Source organism: Numenius arquata, chromosome 8 (assembly GCF_964106895.1).
Source record: "Numenius arquata chromosome 8, bNumArq3.hap1.1, whole genome shotgun sequence".
NCBI classification, from domain to species: Eukaryota; Metazoa; Chordata; class Aves; order Charadriiformes; family Scolopacidae; genus Numenius; species Numenius arquata.
In genome coordinates this window covers 33932996-33955083 of record NC_133583.1, presented here as the reverse complement: position 1 = coordinate 33955083, position 22088 = coordinate 33932996, and the positions used below count along the sequence as shown (strand labels likewise).

Genomic DNA, 22088 nt, shown 5'->3' with positions numbered 1-22088 from the left:
GATTTTAGCTCAACTGAAAATAAAACTAGAATGTAACAGCCAGTTGGGTTTTTTTTTTTAATTAATTTTTTATAATTTTTTTTGAAGTTCAAATAATTTTAGTCATCATAAGGACACTGCCTAGAATGAAGACTAGATTTCACTTTCCGGGAGTCCCATCAGCCAGCATTTCTGAGCTAAAAACAAAAACAAACCACTGCGGCCTATCCCCTGTTTGGATTAACAGAGTGCTGTGGCCTGAAAACACCACAGAATGGTAGTGATAAACGTGAAAATAAGCACAGCGGTGACCTGACTGGCAGGAGCTGCTGCGTTTCCTAGTCTGACCATCAATCCACAGCTTGCAAAATTATATTTTGAGTGTGACTAGAAGAATGATATATTTTCCAGATGTGAAAAGACTTACTAAGGTTATGCTCTGAAGGATAACATAGATTAAAAGTACAGAGGCAGCCAAGCTTGAACACATTAAAAACACTAACACTTCTAAAAGATCCTTAAAACTTTATGCTAGATTTTCAACAGATGAGATCCAACTTTTTAAGACTCTTCTAGATAACCAGTCTGGACAACTTTTCATGCGTATGTAGTCTATTACAATAAACTAGCCCATCATAAGCTTTTTTTTTTAAAGCCACTTAAAAAAATGAAAAAATTTAACGAGAAGATTAAAACCACTACACAATATCCTGTAGATATGATAGAACACTTGCACATCTCAAATTAACAGATCTTTCACAACACAATTCAAAAACCTTAACATCTGTGGAGTTATTTCACAAACCCCCTGATACAGGTTAGTGTTTGCTGACTTGGTTGTCCTGTTTGTCTGTGTAATCATCTATCTGCTGACTGCTCATTTGTTTTCTGTATGTTTGATATTGCTGACATATGTAGCAGCTCTGAGGTTTCATATCGATGAGACGGTGTTAACAATTAGGCTGCACTAAGCACCTGGAGTCTGCCTCTCCCTTCACCATCATTAACTGATATCTGCACCCCTGTAAAGGCAGCATATACCATGATCAATTAGCAACATCACTCTGCCAACTAAATCTTTGTCTGTAACTGGAAAACGAACTATTTAAGAGAAGGATGCCAGAGACAAATGACGACATGAACTTGTAGGCCATCCAAACTCTCAGCAGTTCAGTTTTTCAGTGCTGCTGCAGTAGCTCTCCTTTGCTACCAATTTTCAATTACTACATTTTAGAATAATTAAAGATTGTCTCAGCCCTAACCTCCATCCCCAGCCCACATCAACAACAACATGCTTTTAAGAAGAATACAATTTAGGAAATTTACCATGCCATAGTTTACCTGCTGGAGAGCACTGGGAGACTGTGCGGTGTTGTAGAAATTGCTCTGGCCAGGCTGTTGAACTTGCCCAGAGTACAGATTGGAAGCCTGGGTGAGCGTAGCTCTGGCCTAGGAAGAGTGAAAGACACCATTACATTCAGAAGACTTAGGAGAGCAGTTCAGAGACCGCATGGCATATTATTCTGTATTGCAACCAGTACAATAGAAACTACAGCAGAGGAAACTGACAACCTGAAGGTTTCAGCTTGTGATAAAGCTCTCATTTGCAAGTGGTAGAATAGCCCTTTATCACTTCCCATAACAGAAATTAAACCTGAAGCTCCAATTAGTGATAGAAGTGCAAGGAGCCCTGTAGTTTGAGGAACAATCCTCAATTCAGATTATGCCTTTACAAAATTAAAAGAACATTCTCTTCCAAGTGTCTTAAGTTTCCCGCCACCTCAACTATCATGAAATTATCACAGAGGTGGGCTGAGCAATACTTGATTAATTATTGCATTATCTGTATCAAACCGTTGCAGAAGTTTTGCATTTTGGAGCACTTCCTACCTGGAGAATGTGTGTATCAATAAGCTGAGAGCCTCCCAGTCCTGAAGCTTGACTAAGTTGATGTTCATATAAGATAGGAATAGGCTGTGTATTAGAAGTCTGTTGGAATGCCAGGCTTGACTGTGCCTTAGCAAGCTCCTGATGCTGTACTGCTGGGAAGTTGTGTAAGGCTGTACCAGACAGAACTACTGGTGATGGCTGAGACAAACCACTTTGCATAAAAGCTTGCTGGGATCTGCAAGAGATTGAAGCATTATACATAAAAATGCAGACAGAGCTCAACAATGAGCCACCAAAAATTAAGAACACAAGTTATACTCTTTAAACGGAACTGGAATGGTTAGCTCTACTGAATAGATTTTCACCTGAAAAAGATTTTTCTATTTACTCTGCACGCAACAAAACAATAGATGCTACTAAAGGCCACAGGAAAAAAACTGACTAGGATTTTATCTAAATCTTAAAGTACATGTAGCTATTTAGATGTGTGCGCTAAAATAGCTTTTGCATAACTTAAACGTAACATACAGAAGCTACCAGTTCTTAGTTCCTGTGCTATAAGGTAGGACAGTGGGGAAGCACCACATGTGAGTAGTTCCACTTAGTCATAAAGTAAACTGCTTTGTTCTCTTGACTTCACAGATCTCCACAGTCCAACTTTTAATACTTACAGTTTAAATCACGGGATGCTTATAATTGTAGCTTCCAAATTAATGTTTTGGCTTAAAAACAGCAGCACAGACAGATGCCACAGCCTTTAATTTTAACTAGATATTCAATTCCCTTGTCACCAGCACAGGGAAGCTGCAGTTTGTTTGAAAAACAAAGACCAAAACCAGTGCAGCACAGCACCACAGGGAGGTTGTAGTAGGCCATTAGGAGTATTTATCCAAACATTTCCATTAAGAGACTGCTGAACTTCAGACTGAAGAATCTGAGTTTCTAAATGCCCCTCTCAAAGCTCTTCAGCTCAGAGGAAAGTGGCTTTGATGTAAAAACACTTTTCACTTTATCACTTGGTCAATATGTACCAGTGTAGCACTGGTCCTGTTAATCTGTTAGCATAGTGGCCATGTGCTTGCTTGACAAGACACCCAGGTTAGCTTTGTTCTGTACCTTTCCTTAATTGCAAAAACATTCTTACAGTTGCACACTGAAAACTAGAGAAACTTCTCCAGAATGTAGGCAGAGGAATGTCTTCAATGTAGCCAGAAACATTTTCCCAAGCTTTTTTTTTATTTAAATCAGTAACGCACACATCTCAAAGCTTATCCTCCACTGCACCTTTAAAGATGTGGGAAAAGTATTCATACTCTTATAATAAAATAGCACAACCCAAAACTCCATTACTAGCGGGTTTGTGCATGACCAGGTCAGCCAGAAGCATTTATTTAATCTGGATCACATGCCAGACTGATTGTGTTTCTGCAACTAGCCAACTGTTTGCAACAACTTTTGTTAGCTGTGGCAAGACAAGCAATATTTAGTCCAACGAAGTCAGCCAAGCACAAAGTCAGGATACACATGTAGTCAATTAAACCTTCTACATTGCAACAAGCGGTTTTTTCTACAGCACATGCAAAACCCCGTAATTAAATATCCAAAGAAACTTTCTCGAAGCCAAACTAAAAAAAATTGTCAGAATTACACCACTATGAATCAGTTTTGATAGGAACTGCAAGGAAGCTTTGGAAAGGCTTACAGTGGAAATTGTCTGGCTATCAATGCCACTTGAGAGATATTGGTCATCTTACTATCTTTTGCAGCAAACAGAAAACATTTGTTCTAAAAGGTATCCTGCTATCCCTATGCATCTGAAATTAAGTTTCTACCACATATGGGGTTCAAACTAGGACTTCAAAGTGTTTCAAGACTCCAATGTTGGTTTGATTAGAAAATAACAAACTCAATTATTGAATTAAAGGGACAGACTCCTCTTTTTCTGTTCTCTTAATATGAAAGACTGTTGTTTTCAGCTTTTTGGCCTTGCTTCGTAAAGATACAAAAGCACTATTTTTGAACCCACAATTTCACAACCACATCTGAACATGCAGATTAGCCAGACAATTTGCATACAGAGTTCTCAGCGAGACAAACAGATGAAAGATTTTTGGGGAAAACAGGAAGATAAGGCAGCTATTGAGCAAAGAACACAAGTCTGCAGGGAAGCAAGACCTATAAATTCTGCTACTCAAAACCCAAAGAAATTTGCATACGCTACCTACCTATAAGGTTGTAAGGAAGAGTTGAATAACTCTTGGGCTTGTGAAACAGCTGGTGCTGCTCCTAAACTCAGCTGGGCTTGATGCTGTCCTTGCAGAGGTGCATAGATGGGGATGGGGATTTGCTGAACTGAAGCAGGCTGCATAAAAAAGAAACCATTAAATATCCACAAGGACAAAAGTCACATAGAAAAGCTATAGTTAAATGCGTGCCAGGATTTGTGTATCATTATAAAAAGTAAACAAAAACAAAGAACGTCAAATCCCAAGGCTGCATGCAGAGCTGGTACTGCTCCCATTAAGAAAATTGCTTTTTAGTTGAATTTTACACTCCCCCTTGCAAATAACCATCAGAATCCGAATGAATCATTTAGATCTGCATACAAAATGACGACACAATTTTGTGCCAGAAAAGTTGAATAAGCCTGCATTGAAATGTCTACAAAAACACCTCCCATGAATATGTGCTTTTACATAAAGTATATTCGTGAGTGAAAGCTTATTCTCTCAACTTTCACAACAAATGCTTTCATTCTCAGGAACAGCAGAGATCAAACACTGCCTGCACGCACCAGAATGAAATAGCAAGGCCACGTACGACCTCATTTTTGCAGAGTCTTTAGTCTCACTCTCCCTTGCCCCCATTAGCTCACTAGTAGAACTTGAAAGACAATACCAACAGGGAGAGGAAGAAAGAAAAAGAGAAATCCCCAAATACCTGAGAAAGCCCTGGTTGAAAGCCTTGCTGTTGGGCCAGAGAAGGTGGTGCTAAACGCGCATGTTGCGTGTTGAACAGATGACTTGTATCCATATAAAATGCTGGGATTTGAGCTGAAGTACCTCAGGAAGAGCAATACAATTAGTACCTGATGCCAAACACCTCCCTGCTAGAAAGGTTTTCATCAAGAGTCAGGGATGCAGCCACTATCAGTATTTCCCAGTATGAGAGCTACCAGTAAGACTGGGAGAAGAAACAGGACAGAAAAACTGGGTGCCTAACCAGCTTCGGTATCTTTTCCAATTCACCCCCAGAATCTATCAGTCTTGCATATGCATCTTCAGTCCCATACAATTCTTGGGAGACGAGCAACAGATTCCGGCCAAAACAGGAGTTTGGGTGAAGGAAGGAGAAGAACATGCTATACTGTCATCTAATTGAGGTTAACCATATGTAGGGTTTTCTTTAAAGAAAGGTGCCATGATTCTGAACTATTGCAGCACTTCAAGAAAGAAGTCAAGACTTAGTCATTCTTGGTCTTAAATAGTGATTTACAATTCTGCAACAGAAAAATGGCACATCAAGAGATTCAAACTCACTTTCCTCAATAAACAACACAGCATTATCTAAAGATACTGATAGAAACTTGCACATTTAGAGTAAGACACAATTAATTAGTGAGTATTTGCTTACAGAATGCTCTCCATCATTCTGTCTTTACCACAGACAAAACCAGAAATGAATTTAACTCTCCAGCTTCGGAACTCCAAAAAAGCAGACACGTGGGTTCCCAGCCACAAATACTATTACCTGCTGCAGACTGAGACACATAGACCTGGGGACTTTGCTGTTGCTGGGCAATGAGGGATGGCATGCAGCTCATCTGGGAAAAGTGACTGGCAGAAGCTAGGCTGCTTGTCTGCAACTGCTGTGGTTTCACTTTACATATATTAGGAGGGTCTGAGGTGCTTGCAGTCTTCGTACTCAGTGAAGAAGTTGTGTATGTTCCAGCTCCTAGAAGGACAGAGGCAAGTCATACATCATAAAACAGCTAAAGATATTTCAAAGCCTTATCTGTCAGTGGTCAAAGTTTTGGGACAGCTATGCAAGCATAGGCACAAACAGTTAAGAACACTGAAACCTAATGCAGCTGTTTCCATCAGCGTAAGGTAGACAAGGAGGACAATTCTACTAAGTTCACTACAGGAAGTGCTGCAACCGTAATACATCTCCCTTCTCAAGTTCAGAAGCATATGAAAATACTGAAGGAGACATCTTGGTTAGTTATGCAACAAATTATAGCAATGTATGGTGGCTGGGAGCTGGGCTCCAAATAAAGGTTTTTCCAAACACTTCAGCAGAGATTTGGGCATACATTCTAATATTCCAAGGTGTGAATATTTAACCAGATTTAACAACTGCAAAGAACCAAGGTGGAAACCAGCACTGTTTCTGAAGAGCAGGTGGACATTTGTTCTGCCTAGTGTGAGGGGGTCTTGGTATGAGCTGTTGAAGCTTTGACTGCAAAAGCAAGAGTACAAATGAAAGTAAGACTACAACTAGCTGTACATCAGAACTACCATCTGCTCCAAAGATCTACTCTCTTGCCTTCATTCAGCTGAACAAAATGAAGCCAATAAGGCAGCCAATAGGAGAAGTTTACTTCCTCTTTCAAGTCCATATAAGTAGCAAAGGCAGAGACGTTGTCTTAGCTGAGTGAGATAGGTGAAGTATCCCCTTGTTAATTAAAAGGTATTTGGGAAGCTGCTGTTCAGATCCAGCATTTCACACTAGCATAAAACTTCTGCTAGCTTTGCATTAAATATAATTCCAAAGGGAATCTAATCTCTTGAAAAAACATAACCAAGGAACAATACAACAGGCTACTATAATCTTGACATCCAGTACCTGATAGTGAAGTTGTCGGTGTAACCGAGGCCACAGGAATAGGAGGCATTGATGCACTAGAGAAAGAGCTGTAAGTACCACCACTTGGCCCAGTGTTGCTGCTGCTGCTACTGCCGCTGCCACCAGCAATAGGAGATGCTGCTGAGGTCACTGGTGAACTCTTCTCCCCCATGTTTGGGGAATTCTCCCACGCTTTGCGTGCAGACTCCATCTATTTAAAAGAAAACAAAATGTCCTCATCTATTAGGAAGTTTCAACTAGTCAGACAGTCTTCCTCTTTTAACAGGTCTTTTTAGTTCAAAAGGCAATTCAGGCTTCATGCGAGCCTCTTTTTTAAAAGTCACCATATTCGTGCAACTCTGTTCATGCAAAAAGCATACAGCCTTAAGTTGGAGCTTTCTCATCTGTTCCAACTGCACACGTGCACAGTTCATCATCTTAACATTCAATGCTCAAAAGAGAATTCACTTACACTAATTTGGCTTGATTTTTTTGACATTAAGAGCAAAAGACACGGTGAGCAAAAGAAAGGTAAAAAACTCTCTAAATATTTCCATGAAGTCCTTTATGTACAAATTATTCGCACCATTTAAATGAAACCACCCCTTGCTTTCTTGGTAAATCATCCACTTTGAGTGGCCACCAAAAATATCTAATACACGCTTCAGTAAACATGAGTAGTCAAGTTTAGATTTCCAAAGCAAGTGCTGTTTAAGAAGCAACCACGAGCTGACACAGCTTGGGCACACTGCTTTACATTAATGCTAAAAATGCTTCATGCTCCTCGATCTCTATAATAATGATCAGTTTAAGTCTTGCACAGCAAGGAAGATGAGATTTTAATTTAGGTATTTCATACACAATTCTCTTCCACCAAAAGCAGAAAGAACTATTGTTTTACTGCACCCAATAATAATCTAATTATTGCTATATTAGACACGCAATGCCAAATCCTTGAACTGAGACATTTTTGAGGGACTACTGAAAAGGAAGTATTAATGCTCAGACTACACCCATTAATTTAAAGTTCCAAACACAGTTCGTGGACTTCCCTACAGCCTTCAGCTGTCCTCAGTTGAAATAAAGATTTTGCTTGCAGAGCTGGATGCCATAGGCTGAAATTGCTCATCTGGCAGGCTGTAAGCTTCTCAAGGCCAGGTGCTGTCTTTAAGGATATATGTAAAGGAACAAATACATATTCACCAACAAATCTGACCTCACTGCCTGGATCAACAGAACCCCCTAACTGGGACTTGCAGTCTCTGAAAGTCATACCTTCAACCTACCTAGTTTCACTTAAGTTAGGCATAGTCTGGACAGATCAAACATGACTTAGGTTATTTGTCTAGATGCTTCAGAACTGATAAAAAAGCAAAGCAATATCCAAAGAAGTGGGCATCAGGTGATCAATACACACTGACACGGGAAGTGGAGTTCTGTATTCCTCAAGAAAATAAAGGAGGAGGAGGGAAACGTTGTTACACATTACATTGTTTGGAGTTCAGTCACCTATTTTCCTTTTTGAGACTATCTTCCCCAGCAATCATTCTCAGCTTCCCCTCCACAACATTTTCCTCCAAATTGGTTCCGATTCTTGCAGTCAGGGCAAACTTCAAAATTTATTACTAATCTGCTGGAAAGGATTTTGCTTAAGGCGGAGTACAGGTAAGACTAGAGGGTTCTTTCTAAATGTCTAAATAGATAAGCTGTAGAAACTTCATTCAATGATTTTCATGGTGCCCTGGAGACACTATTGGTAACAAAAGCTAGAGCCTGCATACTGCATTTTGTCTTCCACACCTAACCACTGCCAAGATCCCAGATCATCCCACACCCCTACCGATTTGCAATAAAGGCTATATAACAGAGTCCTGAGTTTTCTAACAGCATTGCTTTTAGAGAGCTCCTTAACACACTAACTTCTTAAGCCAGAAAAAAGAAAACAGATTGGTACTCCAGGAGTGCCTACGCAGCACCATCTACAGACCAGATATGAAGGAGTAAGAGGTTCTAAATGAAGTGAGGCTTGGGAAAGTGTTGTAATTTCACTGCTCGCTTAATTATGAGAAAAGGAGGGTACAGGTTGGAGATCATGGTTGCTTGAGGCTTCTCTTCACTGTCGATTCATTGGGGCCTTCACACTGCAGTAACAGTCCAATACATTTTAACCTAAAACTTAACTGGAGACAAATACCAATGTGCATATCCTTAAGTATGCCAAAGTTTAAGTGATCAAAAAAAGAAAGTAAAAAGGTGTCAGATTCTGGACCAGATGCCTACACAGGAATTTTAGATGGAACCCTGGAACATAGAAGAAGGCCAGGCAGCTCAGTTTAAGATTGTTTTGGATTTTCTTTTGCTCAGTTCCTTGCCTACCAATAGTCCTACCAGCTAAGTCCTCAAGAGGATGTCTGCCTTAGTAAAGGTGTCTTTAGGAAAGTTATTCCAAGGAAACAAGAGATCTCAACAAGCCTTCCCATATGAGCACCTTTCACCTATACCCTGGCAGAATGATGCCAAGTAGTGGGAGCAATTGTGGCAGAGTTTCCTCACAGACAGCTTTCTGTTGATAGGGAATGAAGGAAAGGGGAAATGTAAGAATTAATTCTTTTATGGAGGCAGAGCCTGGAGATTGTTCTTTTAAGGGAAGGAAGGAAATGCTTTCCTCTCTAGTGCTCTAAAAGTCCTTTTAAAAGAATCAAGGATTATATTGAAGATGATGACAAAGAGCAGCTCTGCTCTGTCTTGACCAGAAGGCCTGTTGTAAAAGTGATAGTCTCAGTGCCTGCTTCAAAGCAAGCTTGTTGCCTTCAACATTTGCGAAGGGAAGAAGAGCTCCAGTGGCTGGAACAGAGAAACTGGAGACAAAGCTGCTTCCCCAAATGCCTTTCCATTCAGATTTTGGTCAATGCGTTCTTCAAGGAACCCTCAAAATATGGATCTCTCCAAGATTGACCATTCACCGAGAAAGCAATCAAATCACCGGCACCAGAACAGCAGATAAAGAAACTGCAGGATGAATGACACAAACATCACTGTTCGCTCTGTAACTGAGCGGTGTCACATTCTTTGCAGCATCGTGCTGTAATAACATTCCTACCTGTATTACATGTGAACCAGATATCCAGCTGCTGAATAGTTAAGAGACTGCTATTACAGAAAAATGCTTTCAGGCGCCAGAAAGTCAGATTATGGTAACTCATTACACCAGACTACAATAGAACACCAGGTTTTTGTTAAATTACTTGTCCCTCTCCAGCCCTCTCCCCATTTTTGCTGGTCCGATTGTTTTAAAGCATGTTACATTTTTTCCAGGAAATAAAGTGTTAACAAAAGAATAGCAGAGATTCAACAGAAGATCATTAATAACTATAATCTGTAGAGAACACAAGCAAGCAGCTGTCAAACCATGCCAGCGAGACGCAAGTCTCATTGGGATTGACAAGCAAGTTTCTCCAAAGTGTTAGTTCTGTATACAATCCCTAGTTTCGTTTCTTCTTTTAAAAATTTAGAGAAACTAAGTTCAAACATCACTTTTCTGTAATACTAGAAGCAGTAACAGTATTTCTACTGGTTCAGTCGCCTGCAGTCACAATCACAAAGCCGATCTAGGACACCAGAAAACAAATAAAAAGAAAAGACCAAAAATGTCTAAAGATACAGCAGCAAAGCTAGAGTCCAACTCTATGTTAGTGAGTTATACAATGCACACAGTCAAAAAATCCAACAAAATGGGAAAACACCATTCAAAATATTCTACACAATTGCTCTTCACTGCAGAGCAGAAAAAAACAGAACATTTATAACACAACAAAACATGTTCTGACTAGCTGATCAAACTGCCCTTCATAGACACCAACACACCACCTACATTTCATTGTTTAGAACTTCAGCCATCCAACTCAAAACCGCATTATCACTGCACCGAAATCTTACAGCTAAGAAGAAATCAAGCTCGGCTTACCAAGCAACTCCTTACAGCCTTTAATACCAAACCAGGCAACTTTAAGCTAAACTCTCAAAAAAACTGCCAGATTCTGCTGGTTTGTCATGAATACTATGGTACGATGCTAAAATGCTAGGATCCTTTCTTTCAGGGCAGTGGGAGCCAAGATTGGTTGAGATGCCAAGTGTTAATGCAAAACGGGGTTAGAGATTTATAATTTAAATGCATCCTTTGATAGAGTCTTGTGTTTCAGCCATCCATTTATATGCAAAAGCAGTTCAGCAGAGGAAACAAAGGAAGGCTCTAAAAAAAGGTTCACCAGCAAGTTCTCCATTAACTTTTTCCCCTGCATGCAAGAAAACGACCCTTAGAGGGATGTGGTACATACCTTGAGGGTGAGGTCGACGGTAGCGGGAGAAACTGGAGTTAGGCTGGAGCTCTGTTGTAGAGTCTCCCTCCTAGGGAGGGGAAGGGTGTGGGGCAGGGGCACCTGAAAGGCAGGCAACACACATCACATTCTAACTACGTCTACTACAAAAGCCCCAGAAAAGCAAAGCTCAAGCTTTATTAAGTGAGCTACAATTTCTTCAAGGCTTGAGCATTTGGCAGGGAGATTTTGATAAAATAAGGTGAAAATTTGGTAGGCAGGGAAAGGCCATTCAGTGGGTGCTGAGATGCTTCTCACCTCTCTTTAAGAGGCTGAAGACTAAGGTTCTAAAGTGTCCACGTCTTCTGCATAAACAAATACCAATTTTCTGCTTTGGGATTTACTTTAAAGCACCATTTCAGTTTACTGATATGAAAAAATTCTTCCCAAGCCAAATCTGGCCCCTTTTGTACCAATACACTACAAGGGGCTTTGTGACCCTGAGTTCTGAGACGCAGTTTCTGAAAAGAGGAAGCTACAAACCTCCAAAGTCACAGGACCATGAAACAAACCAGAACAGATTTGCCATCCAATAACTGAATTAAGTTACTTTCTCTTCCAAAAGATGAAAGATGTGAAACTTGAGGAAGTAAACTTGACATAATGTTATTACTATCTTTGCCTAAGAAAACACTGACGGATTTCCTAAAAGTTTTAAATGAACTGTATCAAAAATAGTGCAGTGGTCAGTCCATTAATTCTGACCATTTCTTTCTCCGTTCAGAGCACAGCTAATGGACTTCCACTGGATGAGATAAATCTAATCCAAAAGACAGAGATCCTGAAGCTTTGAAGCAGGGGATCGCGCAGATCCTTTGTGGCCAGGAGCCCTCATTTTCTGTGTGGCAAATCCAACTCCAACATGCCTCGGGAAGCATACACTAACATCACTGACACAAAAGGATTCAGTCTTCCATGCTAACCACCAAAGGCACAAACGACACCACCACCAGAAAATCCAGCAGAAGGGCAAGTTTAATCAGTATTGCTTCAAAACTGCATTAAAGGATGCTGCAGTAAGCTGGAAAGCATTTCTTAGATGAAATTCACAAGACATCTTCATAAAAAAACCTGAGATCCTTCTGTAGGATTCTTTCCTCCCACAATCAACAAGTGACTCAACTCTGAGCTAATTCTATTTCTGCCACTCAGACAACAAAAATCACAAGATCCAAGTCCCCAACCTGACATCCCAGCACACTCAAAACAACCCTGACTTCACTACAAATCACAATCCAGCTGGTCCTCTCAATCACTACACCACGCTCACACAGTCAGGATCATTGGCTTTATGAGGACTGCAAACATCTCATCTCCATAGCAACTGAACAAGTGCTGTGTGCCTTCAGAAGCCATTAAGCTACTTCCTTCATACGCAGTTACTGTGATTTCAGGCTACTGTTCAAAACCGATTTGTTTGTAAATGCCTTTCTTCAAACTCACCTACAGGGCTTTGCTACTGGTACGAGGTTCAAGTCCCAACAGCTGCTGAGAGGATGCTCTCTCTTTATGCCTATACTTGATTTTTTAGAATTGTCTCTAGAAACACCATCTCCACTTTCTGTGCTCTTTAGTTCATTGTGGTTGTTCAAAAGACAAGAAAATACCTGAAGAATTCCAGAACAGATACTAATCAAACCAACTGTCCTTCAGAGTAAGATTACTGGACAGTGCACAGCTAGTTAACATGAAAGAAACCCTAGTGACTTGTTTACTGAAGGCACTACTTTGTGCTTTAAAGCAGCATGAAAATAATTTCTTGTCTTCAAAGTCAAGACTATCACTGCAATAGACTTACGTTCGTCACCAAAGTCTCCTCCATTTTTGTACTGCTAGTAGCCACTGTGTTAGGATGAGAAGAAGGTGTAGTGTAGTCTGTTACAGACTCCTGTGAAGAAAAATAATTCCATTAAAATTTCTCCCTTATCTAAATGAGAATTTATGTTTCTTGGACAGATGCCACCTGTTCTACAGGAGGAGTTCACCAAGCAACAGAAGATTAGAATTTCACACCATTTTCTTCTAAGACGACATGTCCAGCAATCCTTGCTGCTGAATTGCTACTGAGGTCAGAAGAATTCTTGGGAGATTACAGCTTGCCTCATGACCTCATAACGTATATCTAGAGACAAATCCAAATACCGTCTGCAAATCAAGAATATACAGTGATGTACTGCGTGGACACTAGACGTATTGAACTGTGGTGGCATAACATCATTTGTCACCTGAAATGCTTTAGCCACTTGTGGGCAGTTTTAGCCTATTTTAAAAAATAAAATATATTAGCTGAAAGCTTTCTGTAGCTTTAAATAAATATAGAAATTTCTTGTGTAAACCTATGACAAGTAAGGCCCTCCAGATTAAAAGGAACACATAGAGATGGTTGCAATTTACAAACCAATTTTCTTTCCTGTAAGTCCTGTCTCCGAAAGCCGTAAGACTCAGTTTCTCTGGGTGGTGAAGTCTACCTCCTGATTTCAAGGAAGAAAAGGGCTGAAGTTTCCAGTCTACCCAGACACTTTCCTTGAAACTTCATTTGTCACAGTTAAGTGGACCTTAATGTGCTTAATGAACAAGGTTCACTTTCACGGACCTAGCTGTAGCCAGTCACTACTGCAGCTGTAGGTATAAGCTGCCTGATGAAAGTTTCTCAGGGGTAATGCTGCCAGCTCTCTACAGAATGACCTACAACAAACAATAAAGGCACTGGTACCTCTGGGAAGCCAGAGTGAGCACTGTTTTGTAGTTCTTGTCACTGGATATCTACTGAGCATACTCTGGACAGGCAAACAGGTGTTATCAGAACCTGACCCACACACTTTGTTAGATAATCTAATGGTGTGACCCTGAATTGGCCAAGATCCACTCTCTAGCAAGCACTTCAAACTCTGGAGTTTTACATGTCTGAAGCCCAGAAAAGGCTCTATCGTTTTTATAGAACCAAACACCAAGAAGGAACTGAAGGACAAATTAGCAGCAGGACTGTCCAGTGCCCGGACTTGCCAACAATTTTGAAAGTACAAATGACATAATACTTGTTTAATTGCATCCAATCTGTATGATGGTAAGCTATTAAAAAAAGCGCACACTCAATTTACTCAAGCGTATGGCAACATCTCCTAAAAAAAGCAACTAAAGCATTAAGATATTAACTGACAAATAACAAAGAATCTTCCTTATAAGGATAAGCTCATTTTGGTAAAAGACTAGGACAAGCAGCTAAACCATAATGGGGTGAGAGGACCCAAAATGCACATTGACTTATTTTTGTATTTACAAAGGAAACAGAACTATTTTCTCCATTAAGTTATTTCCTTTACTTGTTAAACTGGTGAAATGTGAGTTATAGGATGTGTCCCACAATCCAAACCAAGCTGCAAGTTGAACATTTATATTTGATTCCAATAGGCAACCTTAATTTGGGTACAACAAAGCACACATACAAGGCTGCTTTAATCACAAGGTCTTTCTAATGAAGTAATTAAATGGCTTTTTTTTTTTTTAAGACGCTTTACTGCATAAGAAAGGAAGTTTTTAATACAACATTATTAAAATTCCTTCAAGGTTTGGATGCAAGTTTTACAGAGTCTCAGCACTAAAACTCCTTAAAAAAAGAAATTAGATCAAGATTATTGCTAGCTTTCTCACATTGGAAACTTACAGCACAAAAATGCTTCAGTGCTTTTTTTTTACAGCACTAAAATTAAAACCAAACCAGCATATCAACTCTGGCGCCCTTAGAAGTATACATGCAATGTTGAACCATCCTACAAAGACAAGTTACATGCTGAACATGCAGATAAGACAATGCTTTAGCCACAGGAACACCACTCCGTAAGACGTAGGTTAACCACCACCTTTTATTTACTGGTACATTAAGCCTAGGAATCTGTTAGATACGGCTTATCACCATAAACTTTTGTAATTCAACTCTGAATTACAAGTGATTCTTCTGAACAACTGTTTTACTGAAGAAGCCAACTTCATTACTTTATTATGAACTAGTAACACTAGTAATAGTAAGAGCAAAAAGCTGTACATGCTTTTTCAGAGTTATCTACAAGTTATTTGTACCCGAAGAAAAAGAACAGGCAAACTTTTTATAACTACCTACTTTGCCCAAAAAGAAGAGATCACAAAACCTGAAGTGACTTCACGAACAAAAGGACAAGGCAGACCCCAGAGCTGACCTTGCTATAAGGGATTGGGGTATCATATGAAATTAATTAGGTATTTGATTTGTTCCTGATTTACGTAAACCACGCAGACCAGAGAGCTTGTCAGATACTCAACATTTATTCTCAAGTATAGCCTGTGTCCTTTTAGACATCATCTCTTTAAGACACAGCTGTTATCAACTGCCTGTGCAAACATTTTGTTGCCATGTCCACAACCAAGTATTGATCATTCCTATGATTTGAAAGCTTCAAAACTTTAGAGATGGCAGGGTGGGGAAAGGCAAGGGGTAAGATGCTTTACCTGATTCAGACTTACACATCAGATTGCCTTTACTCCAAAGGTACAGCAAAACCCAGGAGCTGCAACTGCTTCAGAGCATCATGCTTATGTTCTAAACTTAACCATCTCAGTAGTATGAGCCGATTCATATTTATACAGTTTCTAATGTATAACAGTCCTGTATGATTAAATGCATGTGCTTTTTATTAAGATGTTTGTTTTAGGATGGATGGGGTAGACTACAAAGCTTCTGCTTCTGAAGGAGGACAGCTGGCTTGACTTTTAGATATTTAAATCACCAAATCCACTAAAGAAAGCGTGCCTTCCTGGAAGCTGAGCAGTAGTCTCCAAGAACGATGTTTAATAGTGTCAAAAGAGAAATCATTTAGGTTTGCTAAAAGCTTCAGAACTTAACATAGAAACAACAGATTAAAGATGTCATCACTTCTTCCCTCATTAATGAGCAATGGGAAGAGTACAAAGACATGAGAAAGCAGTTGCAATACCAATCAGTACAGGAACTCCAAGGCTGGAGCAGTATTTGAACCCATTTTAAAAGCCACTTCAAGAAGTAGCAAGACTGGTTTATTCCTGCAAAATCAAGATGAAGCTTATCTTATCCAATAAATCTGCAGGTTGTTGGCTCAACTTCTATAGAATTAAATATAAAATATGACCACCCCTTTCCTAGAAAAAACTTAGCAATGCCCTGGGAACTACTCATGACAAAGGAATTCAAAAGCAAACCTGCAACTGTTGAAACAGGAGTATTTAGGCCTATTATTAAATACTTCTATTAGCAATTAGCACTTAACGAGGAAGTTTTTGGAAATTTTCATATCCAGCACAAACTGGTCTTCCCTTCAGAAGACAGAAGCTTGGCACTTTAATACTGTGGTAGTTCAAAGAACCTTGGAAACCTGTATTTAACTAAGACCAAAAAGGCACAAAATCCAGACTTCCTTTTTGAAGATCTCATACTCTAAAATTACAGTTGTAGAGAGGAAATTATGCTGATTTTAGTACAGATACTCTATATCAAGTTAGTCTGGAGAAATCAACAAAGATATGTTTCCTATTCTGTATGTGGTTTAGAAGCAGCATCTCCTCTTACCTTGAGCTCTGGTCACAGGACCTTGAAAGACAGTAACAAAGCACATGACATACAAACAGCCTTCTTACCAAATACTTGAGGAAGCTGGTGTTTACAGGTCTACACTTCTGATTTTGCATACAAGAAGGGCACTTTATCCATTTCTGGTATGAACATAAACTGTTCAGACAGACTTACAAGACGGAAACTGCCAGGAGGGATGAGAAATCCCAGCACTGAATTTTCTTACATATTTGCCATTCCACTCAAAAAATCAAGTTTGTAGCTACCACGTCGGACACAAACAAACATTCTCCTTAACACTTGCTCTGTAATAACACTTCGTTGAGATAGCATCTTCTGCTTGCATGACACCTTGGCAAAAAAAACCAGCCGAAAGTGTCTTGTCTTTTTTCCCTTCCAACTGTGGGTGACAAAGACAAATTGCGAGTGATCTGCATTTCAGATTCTTCAACTATGAATGTAACTTTTGCAGAGGATCAGCTTTTCTAAGTGGCATCAGAAAATTTTTGCTTAAGACTAGGGAAAGGAAGATTGAAACAGCATTTATACTCAAGTCTAAACTCACAAGACTGGCTTTACAAACATACAAGAAGCATTTTTCCTTTACTTAAGCAGGTGTAACAACTAATACCTACTCAAACTGCATGGTTTGACATTTGACAGATGACAACCACAGTTCTTGCTCAAGACATGATGCTGCCGTAGTGAGGGCAGTCCCCACACAGGTTCTTAGGCAAAAAAGGAGAGTGACTCTGGGATGTTTTCTGCCAGTGCTATAATGCACCACAGCTAAGAGCTGAGCTGTGGAACAATGAATCTCAAGAGCAAGTCACCATCTCACTGCTGAGCAGTTACAAAGAAGTCAGGGGAGTTCCACACAGACAACTATGATGAGTCCTCAGCAACCTGAAAGAGTTCTGCAAAGAACTACCTTGACAATATCCAAGCCAACAGAAGCTAACACACAGACCCTTTAGGTAAACTGAACAAACCTTATCCAATGCTTTAGCATATTCCTAATTTAGAGATTTCTTTAAAGAACAGCACTTAATTCACAGCTTCAGGTCATCCATGCACTCAACCAATGATCACGCGTACTACTTCACCCCAGTTCTCTGCTGAAAGTCAAGCAACTCATCTTGCATCTAACACATATATCTGAGTTTACAGAATCTGCCTCTAACAGGCTCCAGTGCCACTCTCCACAGCAAGGCTCAGGACGGAGTTTTCACATTCGTAAGGCAGCAATAAAGTTTAAAACCTTCCAAGCTGATCTCTGTACAGGGGTATGACAAACAGCATGTCTCTGTACCACTTCTGGAAAACTGTTTAATTCAAGCAGTACTGGTATGTTTCATATCTGCTATTCAGTGGGCTCTGCTGTCCAGGTAACTACCACCAGCAGGCAGCCAAGTGTCAACTACATCATTGTAATCGTATTTTACATATAGTGCTCAGTAATTTGTCAATATTTTTCTTACCTTTGTGTTTGTTCCAAACTCTGGAGCAGACACAGCTATCATCGTTCCTATTTCCGTGCTCAGTTCAGTTGCTGCTTTGGTTTCCTTTGTAGTGACAGGTTCTGGACTTCTGACAGAGGTGGGAGATGGCTTCTCCTGTCCCTCAGGCTCTCCCTGTTGGGCATCCTTCACCTTCCTGTTCTTTAAAGAACGCTCTTTCCCAATAGGACCAGGTTTATACTCTTTGTTTTCTACTGGACTCAAGTCTGGAAGCTAAGTTAGTGTTAACTTGTCAGTTATGTCTTCCCCTCCATGTCCTATCCCACAAAAACATTCTAACATGCTTAAAATAACTTTAAATCCAACAAAGCTTTCCTGAAGTGTAAGAATTTTTCAACAGATAAATCATTTGAGACTAAGTGATACGTACATGAAATGCATTCACTTTGAACATTAGGAGTCTAAACCACCGTTTTCAAGCAATACATGTTTCATGTGAAGTGGCAGAGTTCAACTAAAATAAGATTTAGTTAGAACCTACAGAAGAAAGCCAGCTTGACTCTCCTTGACTAGAAAAGCACAAAAAAAGTATAGAAGCCACAAGACTTCACATACATACAGGTCATTTTAATTTTCAGAGAATCAGGACTTCACAGGGCCCCAGGAAACTAGAACTGAAGACTATCTTCATTTTAAGATATCTCGATGTATGGATGTTGGCACCGTTTTTCCCTAGGAACTGAGCACTAAGGGGGACATCCAGAAAAAATTTAACACCTACATGGAAGTGTTGCCATATATTGCAGACACCATGACCGGAATAACTGCTGCAATTCAGTAGTTCTTTTTTATGCAGTTGAGTTACACCAGAATGAAGGGCCTCAGGGAGCCTGAATGCTCTGCTGTTTAAATAGCTGTGTCCTTTCTGGCTGAGACTTCTCAGCCCATTTCACTACAGAGCAGCACAAAAATTCCTTAAAGGCAGTTCTTAAAATCCTATTCCTTAAGCTTTGATAGTGGACAGACAGAAGCTGCTGGTATTGTCTCTATAAATACAAACCAGCTGTTTCAGGAGTAAATGGAAGACTCTTTACAATACAATGCCTTTGGGGCGGGTGGAGTTTCCCAAAGGTATTTAGTACCCTCAGGAGGCCAGCAGAGACTAGCTTTCAGAGGGAAGAAAACAGTAGAAGCAGATGCCTGAGCTCTGCAACGCAGTAATCGGGAACATCAGACCTACCTCACCCTAAATATTTTTTGCTCTAACAGTTTAGAGGCAGAAATTCCTTCAGACACTTTAAGGTCACACTTGGAAAGGTAAATTGCTTTGTTTCAATTACGGTCCTCTTACATTGCCTGTATTAGTTCAACAATACTAACCTCCAATCCTGAACATAAGTTTGCATTTAAGGCTTCACAGCAAACAATATCACGGGGGTGGTAGGTGTGTAGGAACTGTTTGTTTGTTGAGGTTTTTTGTCATCAAGACACTTAGAGGACTACAGCCCTCTCATTCAGAAGAGTGCACAAAAATGTTTATCTCCAATTAATTTACCATTTAGTCATACATTTGTCTTTCAACAAAATCTACAGCAGTCTTGATAGCTAAAACCAAGCAGAAAAAAGGAACTTCCTATGCAGTATAAAGTAGACTGTATATATATTTAACTTTGGAGTTCAGTGATTTCATGGGGGCAGTTTTAGGCATGCTGCTAGTATAACTGAGATATGGGTTTTCAATGTGCTAGGTTACTACAATTCACAAGCACCGTCAACTACTGCACATTTCTCTGCCTGTATGGGTATTATATTTTTGCAATAAAAACCATGAACTGCAGCATACCCCGGGTGCCTCGTGTAGTTAAATTCATTCTACAAGTGACTGCACTTTCAGATTTCAGCTTTTTTTTTGGAAAAAACAACCCCAAACACAACCAACACAAAGAAACACCCAGTATTCCAGAAAGACAAAAGGGCTTTAATTATATTGGGGGCGCTGCCAAATCTCAGACATCAAGGGGGACTGAAACAGCTGGTTCTGTAAAGCACCAGTCAAGTGTATCTACTATAACCTTTCTTATTATCTACTTTGTGGGAGTAAGAAGCTGGTGCTGAGTGCTAGCAATGCACAGATAAGAATACACTGGAGGCAGAAATAACAGGAAAATGTTTCATTAACGTGAAATATCACTAAGTGTAACCCACATGACAGGAGAAGAAAGCACTACTCCTTATGAGTGGAAGCGATGGAAATACAAGAAGGTGATGATTGATTGGAGCCCCTAAATCTCTGGAGGGCAAGCAATACACATTTTAAAAAAAATAAGATAAGTTTGATTACCTATCCAGTCTTCCTACATCAGTTGCAAAAAAATTAATTATCCAAACATCTGTGCATTTGAATTTGAGAGTTCAAATCAGTGGCTCTAACATTCCTCCTTTCCTCAAAATGCTTCTCCTGCAACTTGATATATTATTTATCTTGGTAATCTGGCTAAAAAACTAAGCAGAGGACCACGCATCATTTACAGAGGGACAAGGCAGGCATGGTTGAAACTACTACTGAAACTGGAGATACAGCCAGGGCAGAAACAGAATGCCTTCTTCAAAACAGCTCTCAAAGCCTGAGTGAGGTAAGCTCAAAAGAAAACCCAAAACCTCAAACTAGAAAACAAAAATAAAACACTCTACCACATCCACGGTCTCCCAACAAAGCTATGGCAAATCCGTAATCCCACCCCTGCTCTAGCCACATCCTTTGTTCCAAACACAGAACAAACAAACTCTGCTGAGCCAGGATGCTGTTTACTTACTCTCACTTCTTGAACCGAATTCCCCGTCTTCACTCCAAGAACTTGTTAATTGTTTTAGGAAATACAAGAAGGGAATGCAATTTTTGTAGGTCTAGTCCTAACTGAATGAGTATTCTATTCCATTATTTGTAAACCCCTTTTGGCTGAATTTTTCAGTTTTGAAGTCTGTACTTAAGATAAGACCTTTTACCTTTTGTGCTTTGATGGGTCCAGCCCGAGGCTGTTTCTGTCTTTGCTCTTTCGGTTCTGGTAGCTTGTCAGAGGACTTCTCAGAAAGTACAGGGCCAACTTCATTGTCACTGCCACTGGAAGCTGGGGCTCCAAACTGAATAGTTTCTATACCAAGATCGACTCCACCTTCTTGCCCAGGCTTTGTCCCCTAATTAAAGGGTAAACATTTAATGTATTTCAAAAGATTTCTACATCAATACAACGCCACTGGTTCAGAAGAACAGCACAGAATATGCTCAGCTGAAAACCACTGAAAGAGTGCATTTACTTTCTGCCAGGAAAAGTATTATTTGTGACTGCAACAGATTTGCAAAAGTAAATAATATGTGAATGTACACTTCCTCCTCCTCCAGTTCCTACTGTTTATACAAACTCAAGAGCAAGAGAAAAACAAAGCAGAGAAGAAATATGCAAACAAGATCAAGATGTTGAACTGGTTGAGAAGGGGGAGAGGGACAAGTGCAGTATCAAAATGTCCAGATTCAGGTTCACAACATTCTCCTGAAAGTTCGAAACTTAATGCTCAATTCAAGAGGAACAATAAGAAATTAAAAAGATTTCCAAATCTCCTTATGCAGTTAAAATGGTCTCCTAAGAGAGATGTCACATTCTTAGTTTAACACAATGAAGTCAAGACCAAAAAAGCCCAAGAAAACAAAACCGCAGGACTGTAAACATAAATTTTAGGGGTATGCAAATTCCATGGAATAAGTAGAGCTAATATAGTTAGAAAGCATCTACTGCTTTTTGTATCTCTGATTTAAGAAGAGACACAAAAACCATTTAGTTCCTTGGAGACATCCTGTTTCTATGTTACTGAACTGCATGCAAGTGTTCACATGCAAACTATGCAATATTTTTACTTAAAAAATGCACTGAATAATAGCTATCAATAGAATCTATGAACGGCTGAGTTTTT

The 22088-nt window shown here is 39.7% G+C and overlaps 1 protein-coding gene across 1 annotated transcript in view; it reads right to left on the bottom strand.

The window, feature by feature from the left end:
- The window catches only part of PRRC2C (proline rich coiled-coil 2C), a 75801-nt gene that overhangs the window by 10010 nt on the left and 43703 nt on the right, over positions 1-22088 (bottom strand). The window contains exons 21-30 of the mRNA XM_074152734.1: positions 21129-21317; positions 18147-18398; positions 12889-12978; positions 11052-11153; positions 6718-6928; positions 5620-5823; positions 4810-4922; positions 4095-4231; positions 1870-2104; positions 1321-1428 (exon numbers count right to left, since the gene is read on the bottom strand). Of these exons, the coding sequence (XP_074008835.1) occupies positions 1321-1428; positions 1870-2104; positions 4095-4231; positions 4810-4922; positions 5620-5823; positions 6718-6928; positions 11052-11153; positions 12889-12978; positions 18147-18398; positions 21129-21317 (1641 nt within the window). The remainder of the gene's footprint in view (positions 1-1320; positions 1429-1869; positions 2105-4094; positions 4232-4809; positions 4923-5619; positions 5824-6717; positions 6929-11051; positions 11154-12888; positions 12979-18146; positions 18399-21128; positions 21318-22088) is intronic.